The sequence below is a fragment of the Suricata suricatta genome, chromosome 11 (assembly GCF_006229205.1).
Source record: "Suricata suricatta isolate VVHF042 chromosome 11, meerkat_22Aug2017_6uvM2_HiC, whole genome shotgun sequence".
In the NCBI taxonomy this organism is placed as follows: domain Eukaryota; kingdom Metazoa; phylum Chordata; class Mammalia; order Carnivora; family Herpestidae; genus Suricata; species Suricata suricatta.
The window spans coordinates 27363514-27386754 of record NC_043710.1 but is presented as its reverse complement, the minus strand read 5'-3'; the positions used below and the strand labels follow the sequence as shown (position 1 = coordinate 27386754).

The following is a 23241-nucleotide window of genomic DNA, read 5'->3' as shown; positions in this document are numbered from 1 at the left end:
CATTGTTGCTATTACCAGCAGCATTACCTTCTTCATTTCTCCTTCAGCTACCAATAAAAACCATCATCCTTTTGTAGGAAAATTTATTATGTATGTGGCCCAATTCAAAACAAATTACTTCTAACAGTAAGATATTGTAGCTTATGTGCTGTCACACTGATTACCTAGCTACATGAATAGCTACAGAAACCACAAAAGGAAAACCAACTTAAAAAAGAATATGGAAAAACTATATATTTTCTCAGTTCTGTGAAATTTAGCAACCCTTTTAACCACCCTAAAAAGTGGGTCTTTAAAGAGCACTGAGGCTCTGACTGGGTATCCCACTTAACTCTGGTGTTGCTATATAATTAATATGTACAACACTAAGGTAATCTGGCCTAATTTTGAAATTATATAATTATAACAAATACAAAGATACTGATTCTTGCTCTTTCATTAGAAGAGAATATTACCTCCAACAGTTTCTATGCTTTAGCAATAAACTAAAAGTGGGTAATGAATTAAGGATGATAGTTTAATAAAGCTCAAATTTTACAGAAGTAGCTAGATACTGTAAATGCCACTGATATGAGAAAAGCTGATATACTGGCAAATACTAAAAATATCAGAGTAGTGTCACTAACTCCTTTTCTAAAAATTATTTATGTTATGCTCTCATTTGGAACTCATGTTTCAAATTTAAAAGCCAAAAACAAACAAACAAAAATAAAAATCACCCAAAAATCAAAAAAACTTTTTTCTTACTTTGTTCTTAGCAGGACTTACAACTTTCTCTGGGGAAGCAAATTATCTCGTTACTAATGATGTATGTAATTTCATTAGAAAAGAACTAAATGTATTTGGACTCCCACACACATTCATTTAACTGACCATAAATAAACAAAACATAATTTTCCCACCATGAAGTACTGAGTTACAACAAATGTATTAAAAAAAACTTTATTTTCTTGAGAGTGCATACAAATGTTATGTAAACACTGTTAGTATTACCTTTAATGTAAAGACAGTCTTGTTATTACTTCAGATTTTAATGGATTATAAATAGGTTATATGTCTCCTCCAGAAATATTAAAGGCCACACTGGGTGATATGACCAAAGAAAACTTTAGCCTCTTACAGGCTAAACAAAGTACAAAATGTGAAAATAAAAAAATAAAGAGCAAATCAGGAAAAGAGAAAAACACAGGTTAGGGTATGCATTTCTGAATCAGCAATTTAACATTTTAATTCCTAAACCAAAAATGTGAATTTTACAAAACATACACATATATATATTCTTTACCATTTTTTCTCAAAAGGTGTTTTATACATACATTCATATTTATGTGCGTGTATGTGTGTGAAATAACTGCAAATCTTACCAATTAAATAAATCAGGCAACTGCTAGCAGCTCTGAAATATTAAATGAAATGAGTCTATTATTTAGACAATTTCAGCCCCTCGAAAGAACATCTGGTCCATCTGAGAATTTTTTTTTTAGAATGCAATTCATATTTTTTAGTTAAGAAATGGGAGAAACAGACTCGTTGGGTTCACACAGAATGGAATATCTGCCAGTTTCAGTTTAACTTATATACCTAAATATTTGAGAAATTTCTAAAACTAAAGTACTTCATTATATAAAAACTATTATGCATCAATTATGTTCATGTCTGATGAGTTTGCATATAAGTTAATGTGTTTGTAAAATCAAACTGGAATGTAGACCAAGTACAGGTGATCCAGGTTCCTTGAATTAATGAGTATTACAAAGCAGCACTGGGTTCAGCATACTTCAGACAGGTCTATTCACTCACCTGGTGAATTCCATGTCAGTCTACTCTGATGATTAAATATATTAAGGAAAGAAATGGTCCCAAAGGATAAGTGATGAAACTTTAAGGATATAGTCTTGGGCCAAAACCACAACCAAACTCCAAGTAAGGTACAATCTCTCACACATACAAACACACATACCACATACACAACCACACACAAAAAATTTAATACACACACACAATGTTCCTATTGTCCAGTAATCTCCCCTCAGCTCAAAGTAATAAACTATAAACCATAGCACAAATACAGTAAGTACACTGTAGCCTCAATTTAAACTGGCCGTTGATTGGGTCCATTATGAGGAACACATCACAGGTCACACTGTGTTGTGTTAAAATCTGTTTAGTGCCACTGATAACTAAAGCCCTTTAAATAGGTCAAAAACAGACCCATATATTATCAAATTTCAGTTATGGAGAATGTTAAGATGAGGCTGCAGTGTATTTGATTATGTTGAGAAGTTATAACATTCAAAATAAGAATATTTCATAGTATTATAAATTATAAAGAGAAATGGACAGAGTTTTCAGCGTAATGTGGATATCAATTATTCCCTTCTCATCCCTTCCATCCCATTAATTTATAATCTGATAGATGATTACTGGTGCCATTGTTATCGATACATTAACACTTTATTATCATCTTGACTGCTAACCCCAGTTGTCAAAAATGACATTTCCCTTCTAATCATAATCAAGAAATGAGGCCCTTACTCTTTAAAATAAACATACCTGACTTAAAATTTCAAGATGGTTAGAAAGCAAGAAAAAAAAAATAAAGTATCACCAGGTGAATTATGATTACAGATTTGAATCATATTAGCTTAATCCCAAATAATGTAAACTTTATCCCCTTAAAAAATCTCATCTTTAAATTATTGAAGTGCTTACATTTATTGACAAACCATGCATTTTTCACAAAATTAAAACCTGAAATAAATTTTCACCTACATGTTTCACCACTCAATATACCCTATAAAACTAAGTTAACATTTCCACATTTTCTTATAATACCATTCATATTAGTTTGTAAGTAGGAATAAAAAGAAAAATGAGTTCTAAATAAATGACACAGGAGGCAATAAATTGACACATGACAAGTAAATAAAAGGCTAAAGCACTCCAATACCATTGAAACTGTTTTAATGTTGTTGCAACTCCAAAATGCAACAATCATCAGCTTGTAAAGACCCAAATTTCAAAAATTCATTTTAATTACTCCTTCATACCTATTTTACAAAATAAAGGCAAGAGACATTTAAATCCTCCTTGTCCTAGCTGTGCTATCTATGTTCCTAACTTGTTATCTATCACTCTAGTGTATGCTGCATATCCCATCAGATGCTATATAAGAAAAAATAAAATAAAATATTAACCTCTGCTTCAATGTACAGTTTCCAGAATCTGCCAGAACTGGGGAACTGGGCAACAAGGCGTTCATAAGTCTTCCGTGCTTTGTCTATAGGTTGATTCTAAAATTGAAAACCAATAAACAGCATTTACAATGTTAGGATTATGAAAATATTATTTACTGCAGAACCAAGTAGTGTGATTGGACCCATAGAGAAGGAAATGTAATCCTATATCACTAAACCTGTGCCTCTCGAATGAGAATGCTCCAAGCGTCAAGGTCATATGGATTCTCTTCTAATTTCTTTTCAGCTTTCTTCACCTTCTCTGGGACATACTCAGCTGCCTGGGGGAAAGAAAAATAACAAACTGATGTTACTGTTTTAAAAAATTTCATGCCTAATTTAATCCAAGTACAAGATATCTGTTCCCAATATAAAAGCATAAAAATGTCCTCCTACAAGAGGTCTGCATTTTCTATAATCTGTATGTATTATGCTATCATAAGTCACATGCATAAAAACAAAATCTAATCATCACATACTTTTAAGACATTTTAAAATTTAAGTCCATCTTTCACATTAAATATTACAAAGCAGCTATTCTCAAATTCCGTGGTCTTAAGACTGACCCCTTAGTATGCCAATGAGCATTTTGTGATTATTTCAATATTTACTATATTAAAGTTAAAACAGAAAAATGTTAAAATATTTATTCACATACAAATAATAAAATTGTTTGCATGTTAAATACTTTCATGAAAAGTAAATTTAAAAATTCAGTGAATATCCTTGTTTCCTGTACTTGCAAAATCTGTTAATGTCCAATTGTCTTTTTTTTTTTTAATGTTTTATTTATGAGACAGAACTTGAGCAGGGAAGGGCAAAGAGAAAGGGAGACACAGAATTGGAAGCAGACTCCAGGCTCTGAGCTGTCAGCACAGAGCCTGATGCGGGGCTAGAACCCACAAGCATGAGATCATGACCTGAGTCGAAATCGGAGGCTTAGCCGACCGAGACACCCAGGCACCCCTAACTGTCTTAAATGTAGCAGGATTTTCTTATCTGTTTCTGCATTCAATCTGCTGTGACAGCACATGTAAAAATTCCACTGTACTCTCATGAGATATTAAGAGCGATAATGCAAAAAAGGCCTTAAATTTATAATGAAACAGTACAAACTCATAGAATGAACTTCTGAAAGTCTTAGGAATCCCTGGGGTTGGTGGACCAACTTTGGGAAACACTGCTATAGAGCATTCATCCCGAGCCACAAAAGGAAAAGCATGAAATGACATGCATATTTTTTTTTTTTTGAGAGAGAAACAGAGACAGATGGCACACTAGCAGTGGGAAAGGGGCGGGAGAGAGGGAGAGGAAAAGGGAAAGATGGAAAGGGAGATAGTGAACGTTAAGCAGGCTCCACATTCAGTACGGCGCCTGAGGCAGGGCTCAATCCCATGCTCCTGGGATCATGAGGGAGGCGTTCAACTGACTGAGCCACCCAAGTGCCCCCGAAAATTTTGATGTAAAGGTTTTAAAAAGAGGATTCACAAATTATATGTACAGCATAGCTAAAACTATAAAAGAAATTTGCAGTAAGAGATTTATAAGACTGTGCTAATATGTTTAGTGGTCATGTATGGGTGATGGACAGTAGTTTTATTTTTATTATAGAAATACAATCTTAAAAAAATTAATGCCTAAAATAGTAGCTAGCACCTGAGGCAAAAACATAAGTACTACTTCTCAAACTGCTCAGAATACTACTATATACCACACAAAAAAAGTGACATTCAAATAAGTCAGATAAATGTTAACTTATAAGAGCTGTTTTGTCTTTTTGCAGGACTTCTTGAATCTATAATATGATAATACACAGTAATATTCAAGATGGGGAGGGAAACACTGCCCCTAAGAACGTTCTTTTTTCCTTTTCTCAGTAGCAATTAATATCTCATAGACAATGACTGTCAAAACTCCAGCTGCGGGGGGGGGGGGGAAACCTTTAAATTATAAGTTTAGAAAAAAATTACCAAAGTGAAATAATACCTTTTCCTTTGGAATAAACTGTTTACAAAGAAAAACATGTATTAAAAATTAATGTAAATTTATATAAAAATTATGACATTTTATTAATATATAAGAGCTTCCTAATTAGCTTTACTAATATATAAGGCTAACTCAAGAAGCCAAAATTGGAAAAATTTAATAAAGGATTACTGGCCTCAACCACATGTTAAAACCCAAAATGACAAGGCAAGTTTGGTAATGGTAACAATCAATCACTGGTTCAAGATGGTTAAGAAAGAGAATGATATATGGAAAATGAATAAATAATGGTGATATTTTAAATCAGAATGGTGGATTATTCAATGTACAGTGTTAGAATAACTGCAGTCAACTCTATCAAAATAAAAACTGAATTACTATTTTATCGTTTCTACCAAAGTAAATTTCAGATCAAAAATTTAAACACAATAAAAGAACTAGAGAAAAACATACTGAAATGTATCTTTGCAGAGACAGAGGTTTACAGGGGCACTTGGTTGGCAGTCAGCTAAGCATCTGACTTCGGCTCAGGTCATGATCTCATAGTTCATGAGTTCGAGCCCCACATGGGGCTCTGTGCTGACAGCTCAGAGCCTGGAGCCTGCTTCTGATTCTGTGTCTCCCTCTGTCCCTCTGTCCCTCCCCCACTCATGCTGTTTCTCTCTCTCAAAAATAAATATTAAAAAAAAAGAAAAAGCTTTTTAGAAGCCTCTGAAAAGAGTAAACTTAATTCAGTTTAAGTCTGTGCATGAAAAAGTATTACAAATCAGTCAAAAGACAAACCTAAAAAACATCCCAACATTTATTTGGCACAGTACTAAATTCATTATCGTGTGGTCAATAAAAGACCAGCAACTCGTAAAGAAAATGGGCAAAGTATTGAAACAGTTCCAAGAGAAGTTAACAATGACCTTTAAACACTCAAAAGAAATACAAATGTAAACCGTATGACAGAGATCAAGTGTTTTATAATCAACATTACACTGGCAAGGGTGTGTAAAAACAGACATTCTCACGTTGTTAGCAGGGGCAAGGAGTAATCTGATCAAAATTTAATACGAATGCCTGACCCTGAATTCCACTCCTGGCAACTTCTACTGCACACATGCCCAAAGATGTATACTGAATAAAGAAGAGTCAACTACCTAGCTGTTTGCTGTTGCATAAAACTAGAAGTAATTTAAATAATCATGTATACAACAACTGGCTACAAAGGAATTTGCCCTCACTAAAAAGAACAACGCAGGGCAGGTCTATAGATAGCAACATGGAACTATTACCGTAATACTGGGTCAAAAAAAATTGGAGGGGAGCTGGGGAGACACAGAGATAGACACACACACTTACTTTACAATGTATACTCTTCTACTATTTAGATCTTTACTATTCACCTAAAAAGTATTTGCTCAGTGCCTACATATGTGCCACACATTGCTGAAGGGTCACTTGAGATACAACAAAGACTTCTAATTTCAAAGGATTTATTTACTTCTTAAAAAAACAAACTTAAAAAACTACTTTAAAATAAAACTAGAATTGGGGCACTTGGGTGGCTCTATCAGTTAAGCACCCAGCTCTTGATTTTGGCTCAGGGCAAGCCCCGCATCAGGCTATGCACTGACAGCGGAGAGCCTGCTTGGGATTCTCACTCTCTGCCCTCCCACTGCTCACTCGGTCTCACTCCCTCTCTCAAAATAAATGCACTTAAAAAAAAAAACAATAATAAAGTGTTAATGATAAAATAAGAAGTAAATCTTATACAAGAACTTTAAATCAGGAAGTAAAAAACAACTAACCAATACCAGTTGATTTAGTTAAATCAATGCTAACAATTAGGGTTTCAAAGCAATCTGATGGGAGGGCAAATCATGATACGCTTGCTGAAAACTAACCAATTTAGATAATATATATCACAATCCGTAAAAGAACACAGAAAACTCAGGAGATAGTGTCTAATACTCAACCACCAAAACTACAGCAAGAAGTATAAAAGTCTCCTTGCTGAAATAAAACAAGCCATTCTTTTACTGATTCTCAAACTTGGCAGCACATTAGTACCACCTGTGAAAGAGGATTTTAAAATGATGCTCAAGCCCCACCGTTTAGATCAATTAAACCAGAATCCCTAGGATCCATCCTGGACCACTGTTTTTTTTTTTTTTCCCCAAAACATTACTTTAAAACAAAATTCCCCAGATGATCCTAATGTGCAGTCTCAATTGAAACCATAGCTGTCTGAGGGTTTCATAAGCCTTTGCAGTACCACAGAACTTTCCTACAATCTAGTGAAGCCTATATGGACTCTTTCTCTGAAAAATGTTTTTTTTTCCCCCCTCCAAAGTAGGCACTACACCCAACGTGGGGCTTGAACTCACAACCTGAAAATCAGGAGTTGCATACTCTACAGACTGAGTCAGCCAGGAGCCTCTCTCAGAATAATGTTCTTAAATACACAAAATAAATGGAGATACCTCAAAGGAAACCAATTACATTAAAATTACTGAAATATTTTTAAACAAAGTTTTACACAGTAACAGACACTTAACACACTGAATAACAAGATCTAGCAGCCAGTTTAGTGATAAGGGCAACAATATTTGGAATATTTATGTCCAGTTACAGCTGTTGCTAACCGCTAATGTAAAGGTTTCTTGCCTACATTCATAATATAAGGAAACGCTCAATTTCAGTTAGACATCAGTAAAAACAAAGACTTTTCTATCCAACTTAATAGAATCCCTACAATTCTAACCAGTTACCTGGAGGATGGTGTTAACAATGGACTAAGAACCCAAGCAAATGATGGAGATCAGATGTAAAAAACTTTTTGAGCATCTACAATGTAAAGCAGTAATCATTCTTTGTTAAGTAATAAACCCATTTCATAAGAAATATAATTAAGATACATGAATCTACCCCGAGTCTAGTTAGAATCTGAGAACCATGGCTCAGCTTTTTTCAGACTCTGTTACACCCCTAAATATGTTCCTTTTGCCAAGGATGCAGTTAAATGTTCATAAAGTAATTTACATAGATAATTCTCAATCAAGTACATTAATTAAAAAGAAGGCCACCCAAAACAGACAAGAATATAGTCTAGTAGTTTTGTGCAATGGACAGAGCATTGGACTTCTAAGTAGTTTGGGCTACATTTAATTCCTACAATAAAAAGTTATTCATCATCATGAACCAGTTGGACAGCCAACAGCACAACACTTTCCTTCTCTGGCCTGGGGGTATTTCTATAGGGCAATTTCTACTATCTGCAAGGAGACTGGATCTCCACAAGGAATGGAATTATGTTACTATTTCCTAAATCTTTTGCCTGATCAGAGGAATAGGTCACTTTTAAGAAAATTTAGGACAAGTTTCCAGTGCTCACTTGTAATGGAATGAGGTCAGAACTCTGCTTGCTTATGTAAGGACACAAGTCTGAACCAAACTGACTCCACGACAGGCTTTAAGTTTCCCTCTCAACTAGAAGGCCTAAGTTTCAGTTTCCCCAAAACTATCAGGCAGTTAGTTACACACTGCCCAAGGCAGGAGAGACCACCCTCGTAACACCCAATCAGGAAAGGCCAGCTAACACCCTTAACATTCCTAAGGGCAGGCCTGTAGATGAAAACCATAGATAGTTACCGGTTGTTTAATACTAGATTAACCAGTTACTCACCCCACGTGGGGGTGATGGGTCCACCTGTAATTGGTTATTTTCAAAGATACTGTAAATATTGTGATGGGTCCCGCCAAAAGTAACAAACGCTCTAAACAAAATGTATGGTTAAAGTTGTTGCCAATACTGTTATGCAATAATGATTGGATCACTGTACCTATGTCACAATTTCTTGTAACTCCCCCTTCCCAAACCCCATAAAAACCCTGCTTAGCCCTTGTGCGGGACTCTCAGCACAAATCCACTGTGTTGGTGAAGTCTGTGAGCCCGAGTTTAGGCCCGGCCAGCCTAAGCCCGTAATAAAGCCCTTTGCTTTTGTATGTGTGACTCGGTCTCCCCGGCGGTCTCTGGTTTTTGGGGACGATATTGAAATCTGGGCATAACACTTAGTGTAGCAAAAGAACAGCTGTCCCATGGTTACACGTCCCTAAACTTATTATCCTAAGAAACTATTACAAATCCAGCCTTTGCCTTTGGAATAAACTATAATCGTATTATCATTCTTTAGGGAATGTTAATGGCCAGTGGGATGGAACCCCAATAAGCAGAGCAAAAGATGGACTAGTTCCCAAGGCATGTACATTACCAATGCTATTAGCAGAACTTTGAGGACCCCTTTGATCTGCAAAATTTTAAAAGCCAGAAAACCATACTCCGCATGGGGTATACAGAGATACATACCAACACATACTACTTCAAATGGGTACAAAACCCAGAAAAATTGTGACCTAGATGATGTACTATTTTTTGTATAGGGACAAGATGTTACTCAGGAACTATTTCTAGCAACTGTTCTGTTTATCTAGTAGCATATTGCTAAAATAACAACTAATTTATTTTCTCTGTGAATAATAACCAGTATACAATTGGCTTGGCTAAAAGTATGAAGGTAGGGCAAACCCATTACATGTTTGATCTTTTAAAATTTTCTTTAATAATGGCTTTTTGGAGGCATCTTATATAACTCACTCATTTAAAGTATACAATCCACAAAAAAATTTTTAAAACGTTTTATCACCCAATAAGAACTATACCCATTAATAGTCATTACAATTTCCAAGTCCCCTAATCCTTAGACAACCACCAAAATAGGTTCGGTCTCTATAAATGTGAAAGTGTACTTCATGTAAATACTATATAACATGTTGTTTCTGACTTTCATTTTGCATATTTTCAAGGTTCATGTTTTATCACGTATCAGTACTTTCCTCTCTAATGCCAAATATTTCATTATATGGGTAATCCCACATTGTTTATTAGTAATGGACATTTGGATTATTTCCAATAAAAAAAATTGGGGGAGGCGCCTGGGCGGCTCAATTGGTTAAGCATCTGACTTCAACTCAGGTCATGATCTCACAATTTGTGAGTTTGAGCCCAATAGGGTTCTGCTGACAGCTCGGAGCATGAAGCCTGCTTTGGATTCTCCTTCTCTCTCTACCCTTCCCCCATTCATTCTCTCTCTCTCTCTGAAAAGTAAATAAACATTAAAAAATTTATATAGAAGAATTTTTAGTTTATTTGATTATTCTGAGAGAGAGAGAGCCCACACGAGCAAAGGGCAGAGAGAAGGAGAGAGAATACCAAGCAAGCTCTGCAATAACAGCAGAGCTCGATCCCATGAACCGTGAGATCACAACCTGCCTGAACCAAACCAAGGATTAGACACTTTACTGACTGACCCGCCCAGGTGCCCCAGATTGTTTCTAGTTTGAGTGGAGTTCATCTTGTGTTTTGTTATTCTTAGAGATGTATGTATATATGTACATACTCACATACACATACACCTACAGGTGAAATTGTTAGGTTATATGGCAATTCTATTCTTAACATTTTGAAAAACTGCCAGACTGTTTTCCAAAGTAACTGAACCATTTTACATTCCCACCAAGAGTGTATGAGGGTTCCAATTTCTCTACATCCTCACCAACATTTGTCTTTTGATGATTATAACCATCCTACTGGGTATGAAGAGGTAACTCATGGTGGTTTTGATCTACACTTCTCTTACGGTGAACCAAGTTCAGCTTTTGATGTTCTTATTGGCCATTTATCTTATCTGCCTAATTCAGATTCTTAGCCCATTGTTAACTGGGTTATCTTTTTATTGCTGAATTGCAAGTCTTTTGTATATTATAGATACAAGTCCCTTATTAGATACCAGATTTACAAAAATGTTCTCCCATTAGGTGAGTGTTTTCATTTTCCATGTTTAACCTTTTGTTATGAGAAGCTAACCCAGAGAAAGAGAACTTGACAAGACATCATGAATTTTCAACAGTCCTCAAACTTTTTGTAAAGCATTACTTTGCTTTCCTAAAAATGGAAGAACCAAAGAAAAAATTTTAATGCAGGTTTTATCAATATTATATTAGAAATTAAAATTGAAAAAAATGTTAATTCACTTCAAAGTAAACCAGTTTTATTTAAAAATATTTTCCAAGACAAAAAATAATTAGTGGAAACAATGGCAGTTTTATATTTTTGTGATTCTTTAATGTCTGGCTGAATAAAAGACATTATCTCCTTCAACTTTCAGACTATTGTGATATATTGTTTTGGATGAAACAGGACTATGTAACTACAGTTATGAAGTATACATGACTATATATGTAGCTGGAAAAGGGAAAAGCACTTTTAATAGCCTTTTCAAATCACTGTGGATAGGTCATGCAGTCTCTGAAAAACTAAATTAATCCTTATTAAAGCTGCAAACCAGTTTCTATATGGCAGCTTAACTAATGTAGGAAGTTGGTTAATTGGGGATGGGGGGGAAATGACAAACACAATTCATCACTGAAAGAATAATCTAATTTCCTCTTCCCATTCCTACCAAGGAAGTATAACTTTCAAAGTGGGGGGGGGGCAGGAAATAAAAAGGTAGTTCTCTTTCAAGTAGCTATTCTCATGGTAAACGGGAAGGGTGTTAGGCTCCAGGTCATACCAACATTCAATCAAAATGGAGACCAATGAAAATATAATCCAACTGATAAACATAGTATGGGGAGAAGATGGTAAAATTAAAAAGATTAAAATCTATATAACCATCTCTTGACCATGACCAACAAACAGAACTAGAGGATGAATCTCAAATATGGTTCTGTAATGAATATTTTCCACTAATAAGGATAATGGCTATAGTAAAGGTAGGAAATTTCTTTGTAAAATACTATTAAAAGCCTAACCATCCTCAAATAATCTGCAATTTTTTTCTCTACTTATTAAAAATGTATTCAGAAACAACTTTTAAGGTTCATCTTTAACCAGTAAGCAAGGTTTCATTTACATAAAAATCACCTGTGATGCTTTATTTCAAATGACGATTCTCAGCCTTCCTAACAGAATCTGTTACACAAAGTCTGAAATTGGGGTGTAGGTACCTATACTTGTATAAAGCACCTCGGTGATTATGATTCAACGGACCATGGACTCCACTGGGAGAAATAATATCTAATCTATGTGTTCTGTAAACACATTTTCTCAAATGTGGTTTTCTTAAAAATAAAGTGGCATTAGCCCGAGGTCATTCCATTTTTTCCCTAAAACATAATAAAACTGCATGAACTATCCTATCAATATTAAGTCTTAATTCTCCCTTGGTAGCTAACCTTTATTTAAAATTAAAAATAGACTAGAGTAGGACTTTGCAAGACTATCTGCAAGTAGTAACCAACGAGATTCATACACCTAGAGGATACAGCAGTTTATGTGACAGGTGACGTTATGACTGAATGCCAGCTTAGTCCTGTGTGCCTTTACTGTGCAATGAAATTCTACCAGATTATTTTTGGTAAATGAATTGGAATATGTATCCTGCATATAGTCCCTTCAATCCTTCCAAAGACTAAAAATCTAAGAAACATGTAAACAATTCAAAACTTAAGAAACAGTAGGCTAGGGACTGCTGGGTGGCTCAGTCAGTCGAGCGTCCCACTTTAGCTCAGGTCATGAACTCAGGGTTCATGAGTTTGAGCCCTGCGTCGGATTCTGTGCCTCGCTCTTTCTCTGTCCCTTCCCAGTTTACGCTCTTTCAAAAATAAATAAATGTAAAAAAAAAATTTTTAAATAAAAAGTAGGCTAAAGATTATTGGTCCAAATGACATATCACATTTCCTTATTAAATTTACTTATTCATTCTCTAAGTAACAAATAGACACAAACTATAAATAAAATTTGAGTCTTTAAAAATTTTTTAAATGTAGCTTTAGACCACATGTAGCCAAGATATTAATTCTCTAGATAAACTGAGTAAAATGTTTGAAAAACATCAATTAGGAAATAGTTTTGTCCTTCTGGCTTTGTTAAGTAGTTACTGCTTATTATAAAACTATCCACTAATCTGAGGCGCCTGAGTGGCTCAGTCGGTTAAGAACCCAGCTTCTGGCTTTGGCTCAGGTCATGATCTCACAATTCGTGGGTTTGAGCCCCGCGTCTTGGCTCTGTGCTGACAGCTAGCTCAGAGCCTGGAGCCTGCTTCAAATTCTGTGTCTCCCTCTCTCTCTGACCTTCCCCTGCTCGAACTGTCTCTCTCTCTCTCTCTCTCTCTCTCTCTCTCTCTCTCTCTCTCTCTCTCTCTCAAAAATACATAAAAAACATAAAAATAATTAAAAAAAAATAAATAAAACTGTCCACTAATCTAAACATTTACTAACTCAAATCCCCCCCCTTCTTAATATTTTATTTTAGAGAGAGAGAGAGAGAGAGAGAGAGAGAGAGAGAGAGAGCGCGCGCGCGCGCGCGCACACGCCCAAGAGCACACGCTAGAGTGTAGGAGACAGGCAGAAAGAGAGAATCTCAAGCAGGCACCACCCTCAGTATGTAGCCCAATAAATGCAGAGCTCAATCTCACCATCCTGGAATCGTGATCTGAGATGAAATCAAGAGTTAAATGCTCAACCGAATAAGCCACCCAGGCACCCCAAATCTCTTTCTATATCAATTCTCACACCATTAGCAACTGTCCAGCAAAACAAAAAGACTCAAATTCACAGCACAGTCTTGGCTAAAAAGAAATATAAAGATTTAGAGAAAATGGCAGAAAAGATTTAGAGAAAACTAAAAACTGTGTTTGGCAATGGTCCACTTAATGGGTACAAACATCTGAACAAAGATTTTGCAATTCTGGGAAGTCTATCTGGAATGTAAACTCTATTCCCTGAAACTCCTATATTCTTAACGCTGAGGGAATGCAATCTTTCTTAACACAGCACCTTTCTGTTGTACTTCTAAGGAAAACCAATACTTCCATAAATACAAATCAATCTCACTTAGGACAATGACTGCCAACTAGAGTATTCTACATAGTAGAAATTTAACAATACAGATGACCTCAATTTTAGCTGCCCAAACTGTTATACTAAGTATCACAACAGGAGGGGGGAAAGTAGGAAAGGCTATTACATATTACAGAAAGCTTGTTAAAAAAACGTAAGAATAATTGGGCCCAAGAATACATCGTCTAACACACATACTTGGCCCTTTCCCCCTCCCTATTCCTAACCACCCCCCCACATCCATTTTGGCTTTGAAATTCCCGATGCTATCATTACCTTTTAACCACTGGCAAGTACTACAGGTTACTCAGCAAAGCCCTAAATCAGGTTTTAGGCTTTAACGCTGTATATATTTCATATTTCTTCCTTCATTAACAAATCCATAAAAGGGAATATTTTCATATTTTCCATATTGTCCCAAACATTTCTCACCAAAAGCAAAACTGATTGACAGTCCCAAGTTCCTCTAAGAACTACTGGTAATTATGTATGCTTCCTCAAGTCATGCAGTTTTTCCAAAGTGAGGATGATTTTGTTTACATTATAGGCCTTTCTAATTCTAGGTAGACTAAAGACTGTTTCAAAAGCGAAGTCTAATTTCTATTTTTTTTTAATGTTTATTTATTTTTGAGAGAGAGACAGAGCCCAAGCAGGAGACACAGACTCTGAAGCAGGCTCCTTGCTCTAAGCAGTCAGCACAGAGCTCAACATGGGGCTCCAACTCAAGAACTATGAGGTATGAGAGGTCATGACCTAAGCCAAAGTTGGACACTTAACCGACTGGGCCCCACTCCCATGTAGAAACAGAATTTTAAGGATTTAAAGGTTCATATGAATTGTACTGGCTGAGAACATTTCTCTCCCTCCTCAAATCTAACAAAACTTTAGGAACCATCCACTTTACACCCAAAATATTTTACTTCCTATTATTTGTCCATCTGTCCTCCCATGATTAAATTCTTTGAGAATCTGTAATGTATTACACAGAGCCTAGCTGTAAAATTCATCCATTCATTTATCAAACACCTTTAAGTATTAAAACAGAATTTCCTAGATTCCTAGATGCAAGGGTGAATAAATAAGGCCACGCCTTCAACTCAGGCCCAAACCCAGTGGAGGAACTGGCAACAATAGCTAAATGCTGTAAGGGTAGTTCACAAAGTAAAATGAAGCTAAAGAAGAATGATTTAAAAAACCAAAAAACAAACAAACAAACAAAACCAACAACAACAACCCAAAACCTGAACCAAGCAGTGAAAAAACACATAAGCCAAACAAAAATATAGCCATAATTCCACACGGGAGCTAGTGTGTTTTCATTAGGGAAGTGGGGGAGGGGTGCGCTGGAGGCACCCCCCACCTCCCCCAGCACACACAGTTTTCTCAAGACTAAACTGGCAAAAAATGGTAATCAAGAATACCCATGAACTGCTAAGGTAATTTAAATAGCTCTCTATATGCAAAATGGAACTTCCTCACAAGAGTTAAAAAAAAAAAAAACCACACAGTAAATCTTAGTGATTTTGGTTGTCTACAGTCATTTCCCTTTATCAGATGGCACAAATTACAGATTCAGTACCAAGAAAGAAATGACCATGCATAATTTTGAAAAACTAAGATATTATCAGGTTTATTCAAAAAGCATTTTGAGCTTCAATACTAAAAGCGTAAAAGAAATTTACACCACCTATCTTGCCAGATTCTTTGTCCATCACATCTCTTGGCATCTTTCCAAAGCAAATACACAATTTAGAGTGGCTCTGATTTTCTTACTCTTCTTCAACTTTGTTTAGTATCTTTTTCTTGTCTATCATTTTAGGTACTCTCTTTTCCTATAAATATTCACTGACTAGTCCAAAGGTTACTGAAGAACACAGTATCAACCTACAGATTACTAACTGGGAAAATTACTAAAAGGGAAAATAATCCTTCACAAGGATGACCTGGCAGTCATTACCCTACCCAAAGCAAACTAGTTGATTCATATTGTTAACCATGTCACTACTGTAGGTATCATTTAATTACCACTTCAGTTAAAGTTGAACAGTACCATCTCTGGGATATGCCTGGAAGCAATGAGGGTGGGGAGAGTAAGTGCAAAGTATGGGAAAAAACAAGATTAGTCATCAGTTACAGCTCTCTGATAGAAACATCATTCATTATACTATTTTTCTGCATGTTTGAAATGTATCATTACAAAGTTAAAGAAAAGATTATATGTGTTTTAGGTTGATGAAAAGAAAGATACAGGAGTCACCATAAAGGTTAGGAAAAGTTAAGCATCCAAAGGAAAAACAATTATTGCTTTTTTAAGTATTTATTTTTGAGAGTGAGAGAGAGAGAGAGAGAGAGAGAAAGACAAAGCGCGAGCGTGCGCACATGAGCACCCACACAAGGGAGGAAGGGCAGAGACAGAAAGACAGGAGCTGAAGCAGGCTCTGCGCTAACAGCAGCGAGCCCAACGTGGGGCTCGAACTCATGAACCCGGAGATCATGACCTGAGCCGGACACTTAACCGACTGAGCCACCCGGGTGCCCCATTCTTGACACACTAAATACACAAAAACCCGTGAATCTATAGTGATCTCTTTTAAAAAGAAAAAAAAATTCTTCTCTACAGAAAAATATGAGCCAGTCAGTAAAGACCTAATAGAATTTTCAAAACACCATTTGCCACCTCCAATATAATAACTGATTTATTCAAGAATTATCAATTGATGACAAGTAACTAGTTAAAAAGTTATTGAGGAACGCATTATCAACCCACAGATTACTAACTGCAAAGGGGAAAATAATCCTTCACAATGAAGACACACAGATCACCTTACCCAAATCATCAAACTTATCCATCACTAACAGTGGAACAACCTAGCATGAGTGCCTTCTAACATAACATTCTACGTTATTCTACCCAAAAATATTTAACCCAAATATTACCAAAGCTCTCAGTTTAGAGCTAACCAAACACAGTTTTCAGGAAATAACACAGGATGAAGGGAAAAGCTAAACAACAAACACAAAAATCTAATCAACCAGAAAATGAGTTTTACTAGAAAATTGTCCTGGGTTCTTCAACAATACTCCTGGGGAGAAAAATCTGGGGACTATTCAAGAGACATTAATTAAATGGTGCCGTAAATCCAAATAGATTCTGCTTTAAAAAAGGAAAAGAATCCCTATGAAAACATATTCTTGGGACAACTGGGGAAATTTGAACACAGACTGGGCCTTAGAAATGACAGAGTATTACTGTTAATTTTCTTAGGTGAAAAAATGGTATGGTCGTTATATAACTGCATCAATGTCCTTATATAAAAGAATGCTGGAATATACGAAGTTGAAATATGTGTTGGCTTACTTTCAATTAAATATGTACGGTGAGATAAAGCAAGTATGCCAAAATGATGAACAATTGTTGATTCTAGGTGAAGAACTATACTGCAGGCATTCATTGCATTTTTTTAAAAATCTTTTCTCTATGTACTTAACTTTCCACAGTAAAACTTTTGGGTTAATTTTCTGTAAACTTTGACCATCTCTGCCATTTAAAACACCACATATCTGAAATATTAAAGGTCATGACATTGCAGTGTCTTTACAATTTTGTAAGAATTAACAAATTCTGGAAACTCAACGAAACCTCAGGAGATTACTTCTCCTTGGCTTTCATGTGACAAAATACAAGCCCAGAAAAATGGTAGGTAGACATAAACAGATTCGATACAGGAATTTTTGAGACTTCGAATTTTTGGGCATTCTGACAGCATGTAAAGTGTAAACACAAAAGATTTCAGTACTAAATCAGTCAACAATCAAACACAAAATTTAATTTAGCAAGCTTTTCCCGACCTAATGAAATATACAGTCAAACAGACTATTCAAGAACTGCAATTTTGCCTCATCTCTGTCAACTTCCAAGAACAGACTCTACGTTCTAAGCTAGGGACTTAAAAATACAAAAATCTTAGTGTAGTTCGTTACCATGGCAACGGGAATTTTCAGGAAATTGCGACCCTGAAGGCTAGCTAGCCTCCATTTTAAAAACTATTTACCTGAACATACCAGAGCTTAAGTCGAAACACAAACTGAATGACATCTTTCATAAAAATTTCCAGTTTCCTCTTTCAAACTAAAAGGTAAAAACTATCCTAAAAAATTCTTGAATAAAGAGCAAAAGTAACAAATCATTTCTCCAAACGTCTGAATTTTAAAATATTTAAGTCACTTATGTCCAGTACTAAAGCAGATTTGTTTATTCAGTGGCCAAAACAGACTTCTCATTTCTGATTTATCAAATTCTGCATTATGTATCTCTTGAAAAACGAAAATGAAATGTGGACAGAAGAAAAAGCAGGAGAAAACCACAAATTTCCCAAATCTCTGCATAACCACGCTCTTACTCCTAGACCGCTTCCTTCTTCATTCCCTCTGGTAAGACACTATTTCTCCAGTGAGTTTCATCTCAAATTATTCTCAAACTGGTAACCTATTTCCGCGTATATCGGAGAGGGAGGAAGAAACCTTAACAAGTTTCTTGAAAACGGCGAGTACACGTTAAAATAATCAGTTCCCAACCACCCTAACATCAAAACAAAATGTTGTCAAAGGCATCCCACAGGAGTAGTCCCATGAACCTAAACAAGACGAAGCAGCTTCCTGGCTATTGTCTAAATCAAATACTTGTTCATATTAACGCCTAAGACAGAGAAGCCAATAAATAACTTCAAATCTCAATCAGCTCTTGCTTCCCATTCCAACCATTCTTCTGTGCCTGGTCCTCCGGGTTCATTAGACCCCAATTCCTTCCTCAGGAGAACATGGCTGGACTACTCGGACGAACACAGACGTGGAGAGAAGAGGTCGCCACGAGGCCCCACCGCTCTCTTTCCTCACCTGCTCCGGGGCTCCGTCTCCAGACATGGCCTCAGCTGATTAGAAAGTGAGAACTGGCCGGCGATGCGAAGCTAGAAAAGAAGAATTAAACTAAAAACCACCCCAAGCCAGTAAAGTTACCCCCTGCCCAGCAGAGCCAGACCGCCAACACCAATCGCCACCGCCCACTCAGATATGAATTAAAATGGCTGCGCCCCTGCCGGCCGAGGAGAGAGGTGTGGCTTCTTCGTTAACTTCCGGGGCAGTGGGCGGGGCTAAAATCTCAACTCACCAGTTACATGGCTGCGCAGAAGCGGAGAGAACCCAGAGGTGGGCCCAAGGCCTGTGCTTACGTCACGACCCTGGGTTTAGGGAAGCTGTTGCTGAGCTGGCTACAACCGGCTGGGAGGCGGGAATCTGTTTAGCCTGGAGGCTCGCGCGCCTTTCCGAATTTGATTATCAAGCTTTGGAACCTGGTTTTTCACTGTCGAAGCCTGATTACAAATCAGTTCAGGCAAACTGGCTATTTTAGGAAACAATGCTAAGTTTAAATGCCTTCTAATATATTGGAGATAAGGAATACTTTGAGGTCTCAGCTAATATATGCTTCCTAGGGATGAAAGGAATCATCAAGCCCACAATAATTTTTACTGTTACCATCTACTATTGTGTCTAAGGCTTTAACGTCTGTAAACCGAGGTTTTAAGCTCAGCCTCTCACCATGAGTCCTTAGCACTTAGGCTGTGGAGCCAGACTACATTGGTTTGTATACTGGCTTGATCTCTCACTTGGTGAGTTACCTTGGGCAATTTAACTGCACCAGACCCTCAGTTTCCTTGCCTATAGATGAGAATAACAATAGTACCTGCAATTTAAGGTGTATTTGGGGCATCTGGATGGCTAAGGCGGTTAAGCATCTGACTCTTGGGGAGCCTGGGTGGCTCAGTCGGTTAAGCCTCCGACTTCGGCTCAGGTCAGATCTCACGTTCGTGGGTTCGAGCCCAGCGTCAGGCTCTGTGCTGACGGCTAGCTCAGAGCCTGGAGCCTGCTTCCAGTTCTGTGTCTCCTCTCTCTGACCCTCCCCCTCTCATGCTCTGTCTCTCCTGTATCAAAAATTAATAAAACATAAAAAAAAAAGGCGGTTAAGCATCTGACTCTAGATTTCAGCTCAGGTCTTGATCTCCGGGTTGGTGAGGTCTATCGAGCCCATGTGTGCTGACAGCAGGGAGTGTGTTTGGGATTCTCTCTCTCCCTCTCTCTGCTCCTCCTCTGCAGGTGCGCACTTGTTATCGCTCTCTCTCTCTCAAAAAAAAAAAAGGTAAATAAAATTAGGGGTACCAGTAAAAGTGCTCAGAGCACTTCTGGGATAGCCCAAGATTAAGTGAGAACAGGTCTCGTAAATTAATTTCCACTCAAAGTTCATCATATGTTGTCTCCTTTCATCCTCCATGCTGATAACAGCCTACATGCTGAAGTAAACTTCAGCTTTTCCCGTACATGCCTATCCTTTTCAGTCTCCATGCCTCTGCTTGTATGTCTACCGCCCTTTCCACAGCCTGAATTCTTATCCTTCCAAGTAATCAGGTAAATTAACAAAAGATATATATTAACAAATGTTTATTGCACCATCCAACGATAGAGGACTAGTTAAATATATCATAAAACATCTCTACAATGGAATGTCATGGGGCTACTAAACTGATGTTAATGTACGATGACTGACAGATATCTCTGATATTGCTAAGTGAAAAAGAATACAAAAATAGTATTCTATTCTAAAAATAGTATTCACACACACAGAAGAATAGCATTCACATTCTATTCTTCTAAGTTTGAGTCAACTGCTGTTTTCTCTTAATAATTTTTTTTAGTTATTCATTTAATTTTGAGAGACACAGACAGTGTGAACTGGGGAGGGGCAGAGAGAGAGGAAGAGAGAGAATCCCAAGCAGGCTCCATGCTGTCAGCACACAGCCTGATGTGGGGCTAGAACTCACAAAACTGAGAGATCATGACCTGAGACAAAACCAAGAGTTGGACACTTAACCAGCTGAGCCACCCAGGAGCCCCTCTCCTAATATTTTTATGACAGATATCAAAGAGATGAAAGTTCAAAGAAGAATACAATGAATGCCTGTATCCCCACCACCTTGAACTAGGACTAATATTTTGTCATGTTTGCTTTATATGTATATATTTACATGTATAGTTTGCTTTTTGCAAAGCAATTTGAAAGCATATACATACATCATGACACTTCATCCAAAAGTAAATCAATTTATGTTTTTCTGAGAATAAGGACATTCTCCTTCATAACTATGGTACCACCTAAGAAAATAAATAACTAGTTCCTAATATTACTTATTATTCAGTTTATATTCAAAATTTCCCAGGTATCCCAAAAATGCCTTTATAGGAGTTTTTTACAAATCAGGATCCAATAAAGTTTCAAGCATGCATTTAGTAGTTATATCTCTTGAGCCGCTTTAGTCCTCTCATCTTTTTGTTTTTTGTGAGGTTTTAAAAAGACCTAACCAGTTTTCTTTAGGAATGTCCCATATTCTGGATAAATCCAAAAGTATGCTCTAAAGGAGTGACAAGATTTAAGTTAAACATTTTGGCAAGAATATGTCACAGGTATAGCTATGTACTTTGTTTTGTATTACGTCAGGAGATGCATCAAACTACTAATAGGATACTGTTTGATCGCTTGTTTAAGGTGGTGACTATCAGATCTCGCCATTAGGTACATTTCACCCTTTGTAGTTAACGGGCAGGTAATTGCAGAGTAAGGCTTTGGCACAATGCTGATTTCCTATTCCCCAGCAAATTTTCACCATGGTTTGGTTCTCTATTAATAAATCTTTCCAGAATTAATAGTGAATACTTGGTGATAAAATAACAATTGTTAAATTCTATTATTCCTTCTATATTAATAGGAAGCTCTTCTGTGAAAAAACAACACTTCCCATTAACATTATAAAAAAGCAGGGTAACTGCTTAATTTTTTCTCTTTAATGACAAATTTTCAAGTAAAGGGTTTGACTTAATGTGATTCAAGTAGTGGAAAATAATTTTTTTTCCTGGCTTTCTTTTTTGAGTATCACTGTTAATTCATGAATTTTTTAAGACTTAAGTTGTTTCAATCAATTGCAATCATTATTCTTCTGAATATTTTTATTCTATAAAATACCTTTATACTTGGTGACTGGAACCCATGTCTTTTTGACATGTTGCCATTAATTTTGAAAACCTTCCTGACCTACTGGCACAAAATGTCTTAGACTCACTTATGTATCTTCCCTCTTACAAAACCGTACCTTCCCTTAGGCAACTCTACCTTTTAAGTGACAACCCTACATTTGGATTTATGATCGAGTTAGAGTTTATTCTGGCATATATTAGGCAGAATGTGTCCAATTTTATCTTCTCCCGATACAAATTCCATTTTCAAAAAGTAAATTTTAATGAAAGAGTAGTCTAAAATAAATTAATGACAATATGACATTTTGCTTCTGAATGCTGCGCTTTGTTTGCATCTTTCAAGAATGAAGGACATCTCCTGCCCAGCCAACATAATACTAACATATCTAATTAAGTTATCATTCTTTACCGCTATCTAATATGTAGTACATATTCACATTTTCCAATTGTCCCAATATTTTCTTTACATCTGGTTTACTTAAACCAAGAGCCAATCCAGGAACACACATTATGTTTGGTTTTTCTGTTTCTTGTATCTCTTTTAATCTAAGACAGTTGCTTTCTTCACAACACTGATGTGTTGAAGAGACTGATCAAGCCAGTTAGTTGTCTTTTAGAATGCATGTTCCACCTTATGGATTTGTCTCATTGCTTCCTCATGATGTCATCCGAGGAGTTTCCTGTAAAGGTGTGGTTACAGTCCATTAAGTAACATAAAACTTAATATAAAACTGTACTAGGGTGGAAACAGTCTGATTCTATTATATTGTTGCAACTAGAAAGTAATTCTTGGGGCATCTGGGTCGCTCAGTCGGTTAAGTGTCCAACTTTATTTAGTTCAGGTCATGATCTCACAGCTCATGAGTTCGAGCCCTGTATCAGATTCTGTGCTGAGAGATCAGAGTCTGGAGCCTGCTTCAGATTCTGTGTCTCCCTCTCTCTCTCTCTCTCTCTCTCTGCACCTTTCCTGCTCATGCTCTGTTTTTCTGTCTCTCTC

The 23241-nt window shown here is 36.5% G+C and overlaps 1 protein-coding gene across 2 annotated transcripts in view; it reads right to left on the bottom strand.

Moving 5' to 3' along the window:
• The window catches only part of CSTF3 (cleavage stimulation factor subunit 3), a 74743-nt gene extending 55479 nt beyond the window's left edge, over positions 1 to 19264 (bottom strand). For both annotated transcript variants that reach the window (XM_029956409.1, XM_029956410.1), the window contains exons 1-3: positions 19062 to 19264; positions 3416 to 3517; positions 3198 to 3293 (exon numbers count right to left, since the gene is read on the bottom strand). In XM_029956409.1, coding sequence (XP_029812269.1) covers positions 3198 to 3293; positions 3416 to 3517; positions 19062 to 19088 — 225 coding nt within the window. In that variant the 5' untranslated portion in view covers positions 19089 to 19264. The remainder of the gene's footprint in view (positions 1 to 3197; positions 3294 to 3415; positions 3518 to 19061) is intronic.
• Between the last annotated feature and the right edge of the window lie 3977 nt (positions 19265 to 23241).